The sequence below is a fragment of the Macroventuria anomochaeta genome (assembly GCF_010093625.1).
Source record: "Macroventuria anomochaeta strain CBS 525.71 unplaced genomic scaffold BU25scaffold_39, whole genome shotgun sequence".
Taxonomy (NCBI): domain Eukaryota; kingdom Fungi; phylum Ascomycota; class Dothideomycetes; order Pleosporales; family Didymellaceae; genus Macroventuria; species Macroventuria anomochaeta.
In genome coordinates, this window is record NW_022985400.1 from 231,933 (window position 1) to 246,375 (window position 14,443).

General features: G+C 51.3%; 3 protein-coding genes across 3 annotated transcripts; 1 reads left to right on the top strand and 2 right to left on the bottom strand.

Annotated features, from left to right (window-relative positions):
• Positions 1–1,503: 1,503 nt before the first annotated feature.
• On the top strand, positions 1,504–4,257 carry BU25DRAFT_478739 (uncharacterized protein; the record flags this gene model as incomplete). The annotated part of the gene is made up of 5 exons (XM_033711007.1): positions 1,504–2,081; positions 2,141–2,182; positions 2,229–3,488; positions 3,538–3,746; positions 3,796–4,257. The coding sequence occupies exons 1-5, from the start codon at positions 1,940–1,942 to the stop codon at positions 4,255–4,257; spliced, it is 2,115 nt and encodes a 704-aa protein (XP_033557336.1). The 5' UTR covers positions 1,504–1,939.
• A 2,721-nt stretch (positions 4,258–6,978) lies between these two features.
• On the bottom strand, positions 6,979–9,211 carry BU25DRAFT_183590 (glycoside hydrolase family 3 protein). The gene has a single exon (XM_033700939.1). The coding sequence runs from the start codon at positions 8,956–8,958 to the stop codon at positions 7,066–7,068; it is 1,893 nt and encodes a 630-aa protein (XP_033557337.1). The 5' UTR covers positions 8,959–9,211; the 3' UTR covers positions 6,979–7,065.
• Positions 9,212–9,542: 331 nt separating this feature from the next.
• Positions 9,543–12,690, bottom strand: BU25DRAFT_401360 (uncharacterized protein; the record flags this gene model as incomplete). The annotated part of the gene is made up of 1 exon (XM_033705010.1): positions 9,543–12,690. One exon carries the CDS (start codon positions 12,688–12,690, stop codon positions 9,772–9,774), a length of 2,919 nt encoding a protein of 972 aa, XP_033557338.1. The 3' UTR covers positions 9,543–9,771.
• Positions 12,691–14,443: the final 1,753 nt, after the last annotated feature.

The window sequence follows — 14,443 nt, forward strand, 5'->3', positions numbered from 1 at the left end:
TGGCTGGGGGCCGATGCAGCTGCAGTACCCGTACCTCGAGTCGAGAGTGTACCTGTAAGCGCACCTCGTAGCTTTGGTATTTAACTCTATGCCCAGATCTCAGACGGGTTTCCTGAATGGAAAGTGATCCTCTGCTGACTTAGTCTCAATGCTACAGCTGCTGCACCTTGCAATGTCAGATGTAGGCGTCGTCGAATACGCCCAGCCGACATTACAATTGGTGTAGTCTTTCTTGACAGCACCCAGCTCACAATGCTTTAAGTGGTTATCTTCGCTCATAGTTGTCCTGTTTGCACGCCCCGGCCCTTACCTCAGCCATCGTCCTTTCCTGACTGTAACAGATCGACATTCAACCACGCGGTGGCTGTGAGGCATCCTCTAATTCTCGTGTGGGATCCAGGAAATCCCAGTCATCGGAAGCATCTCCCAACGCAATTCAGGCTCATATCGTAGACCAAATCGGTTGTTGAGCTCTGTTTCGAGCAACAGGCTGAACGGCCCGCTTTCTCTATAGCAGAATATGATGCATTGAACAACAAAATCGACGTTGATGTCGTACAGTGGTGTTTCGACAATTGAGCATATCTCTGACTGTGCCCAGTAGTTGACAATGTCTTGTGGCCCAGACCACGTCGATATACGGAACTTCGGCCAATACACGAGCGATGGCAACAGACCGCCGATATACATAGGACTAAGCAGTGCTTCGACATGGTGCTCGTGTGATGGTTTGTCGCTAACGTTATGTTCGCACATAGCGCCAGATACTTTCCAGAATTACATCAGAGCAAGTCGTTCGCGTTGCTCAACGGTATGTACGCGATCGTACGGAGCCCACAGACATGCTGAGCGAACCGGTGGCCTCCAATTAGGCATACTCTTGACAAGCCCAGGTTGGGCATATAGCCAGTCAAAAACTATCTCGAAGACGGCGTACTCTGATGCGTCAGTAGACCGGCGCTTGATTGGGCATCAGAGAGGGAAGCGAGAGACCTCGTAAAAACGATCTTGTCCATTCCTTCAAACTCACACTCTCCTCCACTCCCGAAAGCCTCGCACATCGTCCATGACCGGTGCCGCGAACACACGTGGCCCAAAGAGTGCGGAGAAGATGCACACACGATAGAAGCTGCGCATGTACGCTTCAAGGAACGTCTTTGCCTGTTCTTGCATGAGTTCAGGGAGGTCCACTCCGGCGGTGAAATGATGGGCGTAATTCACACCTCCATCACCAACCTCCACGCTGTAGGGAGGGTCGTCAGAAAGGAGGGTTTCCGAAATGTGTGATGTCGTTGAAGTCCAAGCGAGTGACAGCAAGTAAAGATCCATGACTGCCTCTATCTCTTTGATCCAGGGCACCGAGGGCATCAAAGGGCAGTCTGGACGTAGGCACTTGTTGTTTATCACAGCCTCAAAGAACTCTCTTGGCGGCTTTAACGAGTAGGCTTTCAAAGTAGTATCGTTGTAGCAGGAAGCTTCGTGAGGTATGCGTCTGAGGCGGACAGCAAGATGTGCATCATCAAACGCGTGACATTGAGCTCTGGCTGGACTGAAGGCATGATCTCTGCAAGATTTGTCTGCCAGGATGCGAAATTGACGCGAGACGTTTCGGAGGGTTCACAGATATTGGAGAGACTCTACACCCTCGAAGATGTGTAGCAAGACTTCGGGTGGTAAGGTCTACATGTTATGCAATGCATGTCATACAAGAGACATGTATCGTGAAAAGGGGGTGGAAGAGGGGCAACGAACGCTGGTGGGGAAACGCGAAATGACGCGCTAGTGCTGCTTATGTCATAAGTCCGCATCATCACCCTGCGACCACTTGTGAGCATCCTGTCTCTCTGGTACAAACGCGAGATCTATCTTGATGCGTAAATGCAGCACTTCTTAAGGCTTGCTGAAAACATTAGGGCCGTCACGTGAGTTGCAGGCGTGAATGCGTTTGTGTGGTGGACCTGCTTTTTTTTTCGGATTTACTTCTTCAGCTCAAACCCGCTCCTCCGAAGCTCGATCCTTACAGCCCCCCATGTCAGCTCTTACGACTCCGAACGGCAGCGCTCGTAACGGAACAGATACCGGTAAGCTTGGTGCTCAGTCCGCATATGTATCGTGTGTATATAGCTGACGTCCACCCCAGTCGTCTCAGGTAGAGTCTCGAAGAACCCAAAAGCATGCGAGGGTACGTAATATCACGTTTCCAATGAGACAGATGTAACGCGTTACAGAGTGTCGACGCAGAAAGCAGAAGTGTGATGGCAAAACGCCATGCAATCTGTGCAGTAAGCGGAACAGCCAATGCACTTATCGATCCTACATTCGACAGCGTGCCGGGCGGGCGTCTTCAACATACCAAAACTCATCGGTGACACCTAGCAAAGAAATTCCCTCAAACAGTCTACCTCGAGAGACCATTGCGGCACCAATCAACAATGACAACGATGAACCCTCAGACGGCCTGCCTCGGTCAATGCCGCCCCGTTTAGCAATCTTCAATAACATTCGAGCAACACAGGATACATCACGAGGAAGAACCGAATTGTTCTACGGAGCTTCATCGCCATTCTCTGTCTTGCAGCATCTCGATGCTCACCTTCCTATGCAAGGAGCGCGTGCTGTCTATCCTAGTCTTGGTGCGGAAGCGGTTCAGAACGGTGACAGGAGTATCAGGAGCTACAACTACCAGAACATTATTTTCGACCATCTACCAGATCCTATTCCGTACCTTAATGGCTTCGACGCTACCAGCTATGCCTCAGCAAAGATTGCATTACGTAACTTCTTGGTGACAGCGTGCCCTCGATTGCCGTTCCTAGACTCAAACACTCTGTGCGCCAATTTCGAAAAGTTGTACAGTCTGAATGGTGGTACTATCCTGTCCACTGCCTGTAGAGCTCTGGTTATCGCCGCACTGGGGTTGGGTGCATTGCCGCTCACTGACCTTCCATACAGGCAGCTTTTTCTTGCGCAAGCTCGAACAGAAGCAGTAACCATAATGTACGATATCAATACAAAGACGGTGCAAGCGAGTCTGATGTTGGCGCAATTCGAATTCGAGGCTGGTAGTCCAAACATCTGCTACCTGCACCTTGGCGGCGCTATTCGCAAAGCATTTGCGGCTGGAGTGCATAGGAGCAACACCCACGAATCGGAACAAACAATGTGGACTTTGTATTGCAATGAAAGCTTGATATGCTTCATATTGGGTAAACAACCCGGCTTGGCTGATGAAGACATCGCCTTCCCACGGCCTGAGGATACATCTTATATGGCCTACTTCGTTCGGCTGTGTGCTATTGTTCGCTCTGCCTATCGAATCTATCATCTTGACGATACGGTTATGGCGGATCTAACTGCCGCTCAAGCTGTATATCAACAGCTGTACGGGTTTTCGACACTACTCAAAGAGAACACTCGGCTCGAGATTGGTGGCCAACTCTACGCGCTAGCAGGAGAGGATCTAGCGTGGCACATCACCTTCTCATACGGTAAGTTAGGACCACACCAAGCGCTGACAGCTAGCTGACACTTCAGTAGTGTTCTATGTGACGAAGTTGCTGCTCTTCAGACCGTTCCTGCTATTGTGTCTGGAGTTGAAACGCCGTGGAGTGATAGACATTCTTAAGGAGCGCAACGGCGGTGTCGAGATGACAGTGCTGTATGAGACTGCCGAGCGCTCCGTTGGCTCTGCAAGAGACATTATTAATTTCAGCGACTCCTTGTTTTTGTTGCAGATCGGGACCGAGGTACGCACCTGCATAGCTTACTGACGACCCAGAAAGCTAAGAAGAACAGGGCCTGTACAATCATGGGTTTTATCTCGAGAGTGCATGTTTCATACTTGCGCTTGCAGCTGTTCACCACAGCAGCCATCTTTCTTCTGACTGCTTCGAGAAGCTTCACATCGGTTTTAAACTACTACGACAATTGGGATCTCACGAGCCTGTGCGAAGCACTAGCGCAGCAGTAGAGCAAATGATCAACAGGATTCGTGAGTTACCAGGAAGACCCGGGTCAGGTGTTGGGCAAACTGTCGATGATGGCCAGTTATCGACTGCCATGAGCAGCCCGTCGAATCCCACAACCCAGCCAGCCGTCTCGCTTGAGGCCACATCCGCCCTCGACCCTATGCAAGATGCTTTGAATACCGTTGGGTGGGATCATGACCTTTCTTTGGACGACTTGTGGTCCATGATGGACTGGAATGTTGGATTTTCATCGATGGATCCCATCTCAACGACCATGGCAGAACTGTGAAGTACATGGTGGTTTTTGTACTTCTACCTTGTGCTACGAAACACATTATGTTTAGCAGAAACTTTCTTGGAACTCACGACTGATTGAGTTCGTGGACCTGTCCATTTCCCACGAATACCCGAACCTGTCATTCGTGCTTCCCAAATCATCGAACACCGCTTTGTGAAGCTTAGTGATTTCAAGAGCTAGTCATTTATGGGCCTCCAAATTCCCGCTATGATTTCGGAACACTAACACAGGACCCAAATCTGAGACAGATTTCATCGCAATGAAGTTCCCGACCGTGTACTGCTTCACAGCTCTGCTATTGGTAAGGCTCACAACCTGCACACCTACCTCTGGACACGCCGTGGTAATATCCTGCACTTATGGCATATTAATAGTCAATGCTGATACGCGCAAGAGTCGATCAACAACGATGTACCGACAACACCTTCATCGGATGGCACAGACACAATCTTGCTTAAGAGAAAATGTTACGATTGCAAAGCCCAGTGCTCGTTCGGCTTGCGCCAATGCTTATATAGTGGTTGCTGGCGCCAGGATGGAGTATATGTCTTGTACTGCTTGCTGTAGACATGACTTAATCTAAGCTAAGGATAGAAGACGAAGAATAACAGTTGTAACCCTTGAGCCAGAAGGTTACCACGCACGTGAGAAGATTTCGGAGCGAAATCCGTCTATTTCTCAGTCAATCAGGTCTCAAAATGGGGCCGACTATATGTAAAATGTCGTGTAGTACAACGGTTGGAATTAGTATCTGCTTATCCAAGTTCTCCATTCTTCGGATCATGTCACAACGGTGTGTTTGAATGCAAGGTAGAAAAGCCCAACTTCTCAAAATGTGCTCTTTGATTGCACAGCAAGAGAATAAGCTTTACCTAAGCACCAAGAACTCTTTCTATAACTTACTCAACTGTAACGGTTTTGATACTCTACAAGTCAGGCCAACAGCACCAACTCACCGTTCTATGCTCACTGTGCTTAGACGCTCGCTTATTGCTCGCTTATATAGCTATCGTGGAGGTCTTCTGCCTCCTTGAATCAATACAGTACATTCCTACAATTCAAACCTCAAGATCAATCGACTAGTCGGTGATGCTTCTTGTCGTATACATGAGTTTCAAGCTTGTGGTCGAGTTCCAGTGAAGCGGTGTTCATAGGCCACAGGTAAGAGGAATGTTTGGCATGTGACTAGGAGTTCTTGTGGTTGTGACTACAGTCTGTTTTAGAGATCTGTTTTCGAGTGAGCAATGACTGAAGTCGCTCATTGTAATGTGAATTACAAGACGACGAAGACTTCTTTGTGGAGAATCTCTTCTAAGTCTCTTGATTTGGGTTGTTGCTAGCCTCGCTATTTGCTGGCGCCTTCCAATGTGCTGCCCAGGTGTGGAAGATGTTTGATGAAAGATTCAATTTGTTGCACCGCGTGACATGCAGGCAGATCTTTCCATTTTCACTATCGATTTGATCTGTCCTCCTCAGAGTGCAGATGTTGGTTCGGATCGCTCGAATTGTCCAATTGACTATCAACAGATGAAAAAGGTCTGCTTGAAAAGAGATTGGTTTTCCTTGGTGGATTCTCTTCTAGATCTAAGAACTTTCGCTGTCCCAGGTTCTGTTCGGCAGTCTCGTAGACTTGGATTCTAGGCCTTGTTTGTTCTCCTTGCAGTATTACGTTGAAGACCGAGACCAGGGAGTAACTTGCGGAAGGTCTTGTCTGATGAAACATTTTCCTTGGATTTCTTGTTGTCTTTTGCGCTCGAACTGTGCCACTTCACGGGCATGTTAGATGGAGGCATAGTCGATAGTTCTGGTATCTCATTCGCTTCAGTGGAATCCGAGTACATGTTCCCTGGCTGTGTTTCCTGGCTCGTTTTGCGACAGCTGTTGCAATGATCGTTGTGATCCATTCGGTCCTCGAGTTTCTACATCATCCACCACCGTGTGATCGAAGAAATTCTCATAAATCCAGCCAAGTAAGGCTCAGGAAGATGACCTGCGGTGATCTCTCTGTCGGACCGTAGATGTAATCGGTACCTTGTCTCCGTTGGGTACTGGTCTCTGAAGACGATCAAATTTTTAACGAAGCTGATTAGACTTGAATACTCAAGGGTCTCAGGCCTGACGAATGATGATGCCTGTCCCCACTGACTCAAATTCACGTCGCTAAAAGCGAGGTCGATGATGGCCAAAACATGCTTAAGAGTACGAGTCTCAAAGCTGTATGATCCAAGGTGAAAGCATACATGCTTTCCGAGAACAAACTCTTACACTGTCCAGACACGCGTGAACTTACATAGCAGACTTCAGCGCTATACTGTGCTGACACTTGCTTCTATAGGTCCATGTCACAACAGTGGGCTGCAGCACTCACCAAGACAATGCCAGTAACTGCGTATTGTTGAACGCTGTTATATGTCCCTCAAGATTGATGAAGCTAACGTCACGAAACTGTTTGATTTTGTCTAGTACCTGCACCAAATCTCCTTATTCGTAGGGAAAGGTGACACGGAATGGTTCAGCCGCACTTTCGAGTTGATGTTCAGCTGCTGCTTGTAGACACAGCCCTGCACTAGTGCGTACCTCGCACACTGTGGCATTTAGTAGATTCTGTTGCGGTGTATATAACCTTTATGACCCCAGGGTCAGAAGGTTGACGCGACAGATTCGACCATGCCGATAGAATAGGATGTTGAAGTCCGAACAGTCAAGATTTCAGGGCTATTGGAATGTTTCGTACTGTATCATTACGTCGTTACATCGCCATCGGTCCACGGAAGGCACCATCAAGCGTCTCGACTCTACCTAGCAATCATTATAGCTCAAACCGTGCCCAAACCTAAACACAGGATTCTCCGTATCAAAAGGCACATCCTCCTTACTCGCCTCAACCGCCTCCATACTCCTCGGCAAATCAAACGGCAACTTTCCTTGCGGCTTATACCCGTCGAAGCCAAACACAACGTCCAAAAACGCCTCACCCGCCGCACCATAATTAGCCATCAACGCCTTCGCCTGCTCCGCAATCTCAGGAATAGCAGCCGGGCGGTCAAGATAAATATCAACGATAGTAGGCACAGCGGCGTAGATAGCAGCTTGGCGCGCGCGCTCAGTGGCGTTGTACTCGAGACTGCCGGCGTGGTAGTTTGCTTCGAAGCCGCCGGGGCGCGGCTCGTATGGGGCTTGGAGGCGGAGGAGGGCGAAGTCTGCTTGCTCTGGCATAGCAACAACAGTAATCTCCCTTTGAGCGAGGAGAGTCTTGTTCAAGCCCTCAATGTAGAACTTGACATTCTTGTCGTGCTTGAGGGGCAGGACGGTGTCGTTGTTAGTCAGCAGGGTGAAGGACTTGCGCTGTGTGTCTTTGCCCGCAGCGACGAATTCCGCTGTACCGACGAGTTTGTCTGCTGCGTCGACGTCGACAAACGGGTTTTCGAAGAGCCCGAGGAGGAACTTCTCGCGCAGCAGACGGCGGACGGAGAGGTCGATGCGGTCCTCGCTGATGGTGTTATTGCCGACGAGTTGGAGGATGAGGTCGAAGCGCTGTTCACCGCCGAATTGGTCAGCTCCAGCATTTAGGATCTTCTCGGCGCGCTCGATCTCAGTTAGGTTCTCGGCGCCCCAGGCACGAGCTGGCATGTCTTGTCCACGGATGACGACGTCGGTGATCAGACCCCAGTCAGTGACTACGATACCTTCAAAGCCGAGCTCGTGGCGGAGAAGGTCGGTGATGATGCCCTTGTTCATGCCAGAAGCGACTTCCTCGTACTTGGTGCCGATGGGGCGAGAGTAATAAGGCATGATTTGGCGGGCGCCAGCAGCAATGGCGGCCTTGAAGGGAATGAGGTGCTGTTCAAAGTTGTTGCCAGGGTATGTGGCATTCTTCCCATATGTGAAGTGGCTGTCCTCGCCATCCTGGACTGGTCCACTACCGGGGAAGTGCTTGGTCACAGTGGTGACTGATTGATTGCCGAATTCGTCACCGGTGAAGCCTTCAATATACGCAACAACAAGTTCGGCAGTGAGCTCCGCATCCTCGCCCATGGTACCTCCGATTCTGGCCCAACGAGGTTCAGTAGCAAGATCAACTTGTGGGTGCAGGGCCGATCGAAGACCAATGGCCAGGTACTCTTGGCGAGCAATGTTTGCGAACTTGTGGACCAGTTCCGCATCCCTCAGAGCTGCAAGGCCAAGACTCTCCGGCCATTGCGAAAAAGCAGTCGCGGCAATTTGAGATCCAAGTGCGTCTGTGTATGAGTGTCGGGGATCCGAAGACATGGTCACAGGTATGCCAAGTCGAGTGTTCAGAGCACTCTGTTGCAGGTTGTTGTACCATTGTGCTGCCACGCGAGGGCTGTTGACTGTTCCCCCCAGGTTGAAGTGTGTTTGGAACTTGCCTTCAACAGCAAGAACTGTGGTGTTGGCAAGAGCGCTGCTGCCGTTGGCCGGTAGGTTTAAGATGCTCTGGAACAGCTGTCCAGCCTTCTCTTCTAAGGTCATGCGTTGGATCAGGTCATCAACGCGTTCATCCACGGGAAGCGATGCATCCCGGTATGGCAGCGCCTCTGTGTTGCTTCGTAGTGTGAAAGCATTGTGTTGGAAGCTTTTGGGAGCAGGAACAGCCTTGGACATTGCTGTAGCTGCGAAGAAAAAACCAAGAAAGGCCTGCTTCTTGCAATTGCTGCGAGTTCCGATACTCATATTGAGTGATGATTGGCGTAAAGTATCCAGCGATACCTCCACAGTACAGTGACATCCCAACTATTTATACTCCTCGTCTTGCTTGTACGGCACGAGTCGACGTCGTCCAGCAGCAAGCCATATCCGAAGAACAGCCATAGCGGAGGCTCTAGCCGTCGAATTTTCCGCGATGGTGTTGTGCAACGAAGGATGTTCTCCGCTCTCCAGTGCTTTCCGAGGTGCCATCGTTGACTGCCGATGATGCTGCCAAGCCGCTAAAGTGTGGGGATCGTGAAGTGGGGAGGCAAGTCTGGGGTGCGTGCATCCTTTCCGCCCCGGCAACTACTCGATCCTTGTTGTATGATTGGGCAGCCGGGACTTTGTTGGCTTTGAAGGAATTGCCAAACGGCCCCTCCACACAAAAGAGGATAGCATACGCACCGTCATGTGAGGTTCAAGGTTGTGATTCCGGTATAAGATGATCCACTCGCCAGGTGGTAGACCTGTTTGTTGACGTGCATGTTGACATGCTTGGCATCTTGGCATGTACGATGCGCTAGAGGCTTGTGGTGCGGCCGATGACGGACAACATCTCGCGATGGTGAGGTGACGAGTTCACACTTTTCGTAGGGTTCTTAGTGTCGAGTCGAGTCTCGTAAGAGGAGATTCGATATTGGTGTGCGCAGGGGACCGCGGCTGTTGTTATCAGTTCCTTGCTCTTCGATTGTGCACACTCATGCTAAATCGTAACGTCGTCATATGCAGATCTGCCTCCATGGGCGTCTGGGTATCTTCCTCATTACACATTTCCCCTCATCATGCACCCCCATGGAACTAGTAGAATACCTTCCTCGCACTTCCTCGGCCTCGACTCTCCTTTGCATGGATGCAGCAGATGCTCATCTCCTGACACCAGTCCCTCACCATGTGCACCTCCAGCTCTTTCTCAATTGCCAGCACTTGATCATTTCTCTCCACACCCAAGATTGCACTGCCTTTAATCTTCAGCTCGTTGTTGTAGGCTTTAATCTGCTTCTGTGTCGCTCGTTTGTACGTGCGAAGCTTGGTATTGCTATTGAGGTAGGCGGTGAAGTCTTCGAGGATAATGGGGTCATACATGAGGATCTTCTCGTGCCAGCTCGGTTTCTTGGGATCTGTGGTCGGTGGTATGGAGCGGATGTGTGCGGTTATGGCCGTGCAGATAGAGGGTTTAATGTTGGCCCATTCGAGATGAGATGTGAAGATGCGAAAGATTGGCGTGATCCCGGGCTCGTCTACTTGAACCTTATTGGGCGCCGAAGGTTCCTGATCGAAAGCCAACGGTAACGGAGGTGAGTCTTGTAGCTTGCGCACTCGAGGCGGTGTAGGCGAGAACGCTTCGAGAGCCTCATCTTCCGAATCCAAAATTTCCTCGATATCGATGAAGCGGCCTGACCCCTTCGGCGGGGTTGATGGCAGACGCTGTAGAATCTGCTGTGCCGGTGATGGATTGCGCAATGGAGGCGGTGCTGCTGCTGGGACAGTTGGTATCGCGCTCTTTGCTTTAGGAGGTCGACCTCGACGTTTCTTGGGTGAGCCCGTAGCTGTAGCCATTGCTGGGGCTGATGCTGGCGGTCTTGCCATGCTATGGGGCGAGCGATGTGCTGCAGCTGAAGGAGCAGGCTGGAAATCATCGATATCTGCGAAGCTATTTTGTGACTCGGCGTTTTGGTTGGATGGAGGAAGGCCGCTATCAAAGTCATCGATATCGTCGAATACCTTGTCAAGCGCCGTTTCTGTAGGCACAGGCTCCACGATCTGTTTCTGCGACTGAGATCCTGGTGGTGTCGGCAGGTCTGACGAGATCGCAATGGGTGCAGGAGGCTCGATGTCATCGTTGTCCACAAACTCAGCGGGTAGGCTTGGCTTTTCGTGAGCAACGTCCATGAGAAGAGGCAAGTCCTGCGTCCGGTCTGGCTCTGGAACGTAGACGGTCTCCATGTTCTCGAGCAGACAGCCATCGCCGTCTCTTGTGCTCTCTCGCCATAAGCCTCGCTTTCCTTCAATTCGCTGAAGATTCGGCCATCGTGGTGGGGCTTCCAGCAGGAAGTGAGACGTGGTCCCTGCTTCTTGCTCTGATTCTGTAATAGCTCGCTGTATCTGTCGCACAGTCGTGGGTGATTCTTCCAGCGCAAGCTGACTTGAAGTGCCGAACAACACCTCTTGCCGGTTCATGCGCATCACTGCAGAAGCAGGACTGAGTAACTTCTCAGCGACTAACTTTGGTTTAGCAGCCGGCTTTGTTGATGCCTTCCTCGCACGAGGCTTCGCCTTTGTTGTCGCTCCCTCTGAGCTGTCTTTCGACTTCGACCGCTTGCTAGGTGGCTTCTTTTGCGACGCCTCAGCATTGGGCGCTGTGACGTCGTTTAAAGGCACTTTCGTCATGCTGGTTTGTGGCGAGAAAAAGTCACTTGTGACAGTCTGCGCATCCGCGTTCGTGTCCTTCGGTGCATACTGGCCAGTCACCAAATCTGTGATGGTGCGTGGCTTCTTCTTGGGTGCTTTTCCCTTTTCTGGAGATGATGCTCGAGCGGTGGTCTGAACACCGGGGAGCTCAACAAGTTCGACTCGGCGGCGCTTTGTTATGCCCGAAGTTGCTGTAATTGGCATCGTGGTAATGCTCGTGAGTTTGACGGTTGGCGATTCGTATGTAAAGTTGGAAATGAGATTAGTGAAGGTGCCGGTCATGACGTCGTGCGCCGATGGGCTGTTTTCCTTTCCGGTCGATACCGTTGAAGGGCTTTGAGCGACAGTATCCCTGGGAGGCGTCCAATCTCGTCTTCTCGACACTGCCTCGTCAAGATCGAGTCCTTCTGCTAAAGGATCTGGTGGCCGCTGCTTCGATGCCTTCTGTTTCGATCCCGGACTTTGTGGCACATCCCATATCGATGGATCTTGAACTTGCCTATCACTTGTTGGATTAGTCCCCCCTGTGGTGTTGCTGATCTGCTCCTTGTCAACCGGGCGGTGTGCAGATACAACCTTTGCAGCTCCCCGCTGCGCATTGCCCGTCTTAGCAGCCGCGGCTTTGGGTTTCGTAACCCTCGTCTTCTTTGGCTTCGGCTCCGTATCACCATTTTCAGGCTTCTCCTTCGTCACTCGTGGTTTTCGTGGCTTGCCCGACTTCGTCAACTTCGGCGCATGTGCTGCAGGTTCGGTAGGGCTCTTGACTGTCGTTTGCGCTTCTGCATTTTCAAAGAAGGGTGATCTCGTAGTACGTCGAAGCCCGAGTTCAGGGTCGAGGGTAGTATTGTTGTTGTCGAGCTCTTTGTCTGCTTTTGGTTTCCTGCCTCTTGGCTTCGGTTCCGGCTTCTCACCGTCGACAGCCGTCGCATTCTTGGTAGATCGCTTCCTGGGCTTCTTCGCAGCCGCAACTCCTTCCCCTATGCCTTTGAGTGACCCTCTCCGTGATTTTGTTCTTGTTACACCTACGAACTCGTCGTCTAGCTGCTGTGCGAAGTGCTCTGAGTGAACGAGGCTGCTCATGGTGGCGAATCCTCTTGTAGCCTTTTCAGGGATTGGAACGGCTCGAGAACCGGACATCAATGCGCCGGGTGTGTTCTTCCCTGGGCTAGAGGGCGGAGATAGAGCGAACGGCGAGGATGGGGACATTGCGACGCGTCTCGTGGGCGCCGCATAGCGCGGAGCATTGTATGCATCGGGGGCGGGTGGGGATGAGGAGAGTACAACGATTGTGTACTCCTTCCCAGCCATCTGCAGCAACTGTGCCTGTCACCTGAAAGCCAGCGTTCGATTGGGCAGGTACAACCTATGCGCCAGGAAGGTGCATGGTGTCGTAGGGAAGGAGGAGAAGGCGAGCCTCAAAGCGCGCCTGGACCCGCAACGCCTCGCGAAACCACATGCTTTCGCGTTCAGCCTCAAGATCTGAGCGCCACACCCCTCTTGCTCCCATATCTTCACACACACCTTTCCCCAAACACCACATCAAGACTTCCTGAGAGTATCATAGTAGTTTCATTGTGATCACTCAGTCTGGTTTTGTGACATCTGAGGCACTGCATGCACTTCCCGCGTCGACTGATATGGCGGACGCCGTGCAGTTCGTGCTAAAAGCATGCCCAGTCGCCAAATTTGCTACCTGTGGCGACAGCACGGGCAAGGCATGCTTTGCAATGATGTGACAAGACAACGTTGGTTTACTGCTAACCACTATCTCACTAACGAATGCTGTGTGACTGAAGTCCGGAACAAGGTTGTGCTGATCGAGATTGCCTGCTCGTAGTACTGAGCCCGGTGCGATCCTTACACTCCTGGCCTTCGATCATCTTGCTTACTTCGTCGTGCTTCTCGCGTGTCGCTCCTTCCCAATGAGTGCCCCACTTCCAACGTTCCCCTACCTTTGCCCCTTTCTTGTCCCGAGTTCCACAGTGCATTTCTCTCTGCCAAACCTCTTTCCTTCGATGTTCTCTCGCACATCCTTCCCATGACGTTTATCTAGACTTTACATTTTCCCTCCTGACCACCTCTCTCCAGCCGCCCATGGTGCGCTGTGTATCTCCGTTTTATGTTCGACCATCCTCAGCCATGCTGTTGCTTGTTTCCCCCGGGATTCTTGCATCTTCTCCTGCTTCTCCTTACTGCACTCGACTACGCCATCTCCTCGACACTCCCATCCATCTCCACACACCCTCATAACCAAGCTCCCAGCAAACAAGCCACTCCGTAGACAGAAAAGGGTTCAGATCCACGCCAAGTCTTGAACGGAGCCTCCAGAACTCAGGGGTATCCGCCGAACAGCCACACTTTCCTATCCCTGCGCGGGCCCTGGGAGCGATGTGGTTGTGAGGCAGGGGCTTGTTTATGCTGGGTCCGCATCGTTTATGTCTGCGTTGTGTGCGCCGGGTGGCGAAGCGAGGGCGTGTGGAATAGGTTGGGGTGGTCGTTCGAGGTGTAGAGAGCGCAGTCTTGGGAGCAGGTGTACGGCAAGAACATGCAGCAATTTGCTCCAAGTATCTTGACAGTATTCTAATATCCTTAGTCTTTTTCTCGCCTTTTCTCTTTCCGTGTTATTCCTTACCATCGTCCTCAATGCTTCGTCCTACAGTCTGCCGCCTGCAACTTGCAAACTCCTTCAGAATCCCACCCTGGAGGACACGAAGCGTTACTCTCACGCCTTTGGTATATTGTTTCATGAATTTCTGACCCTCTTCGACATTTTGGGCTGCCCCTGCCCATGGCAGCCGTCAAGTTCTTCTCTGCGCCATTCGGCCTAAATACTCCACACTCCCTCTCAACACTTCCCATACATATGGGTAATTCTTTTCCAGTCTTTTGTTTTTTCCTCTTCCTTTTGTCGCGTCTCAACCTCCCTTGGTCCATAGTTCCTTGTCGCGCGCCTCTGGCTTGCTTGTAGCAATCGCGCCATATACGTAGAGCATGGTCGTCGATGGCGAGGTCCGCAGCATTTCGGGCGAGGTAGGTCCCCTAAAGATTGCTCCGTCCTCAG

Bases quoted from the DNA above. Each gene is read 5' to 3' on its own strand.
- BU25DRAFT_183590 (XM_033700939.1), bottom strand. From the start codon at position 8,958: ATGAGTATCGGAACTCGCAGCAATTGCAAGAAGCAGGCCTTTCTTGGT.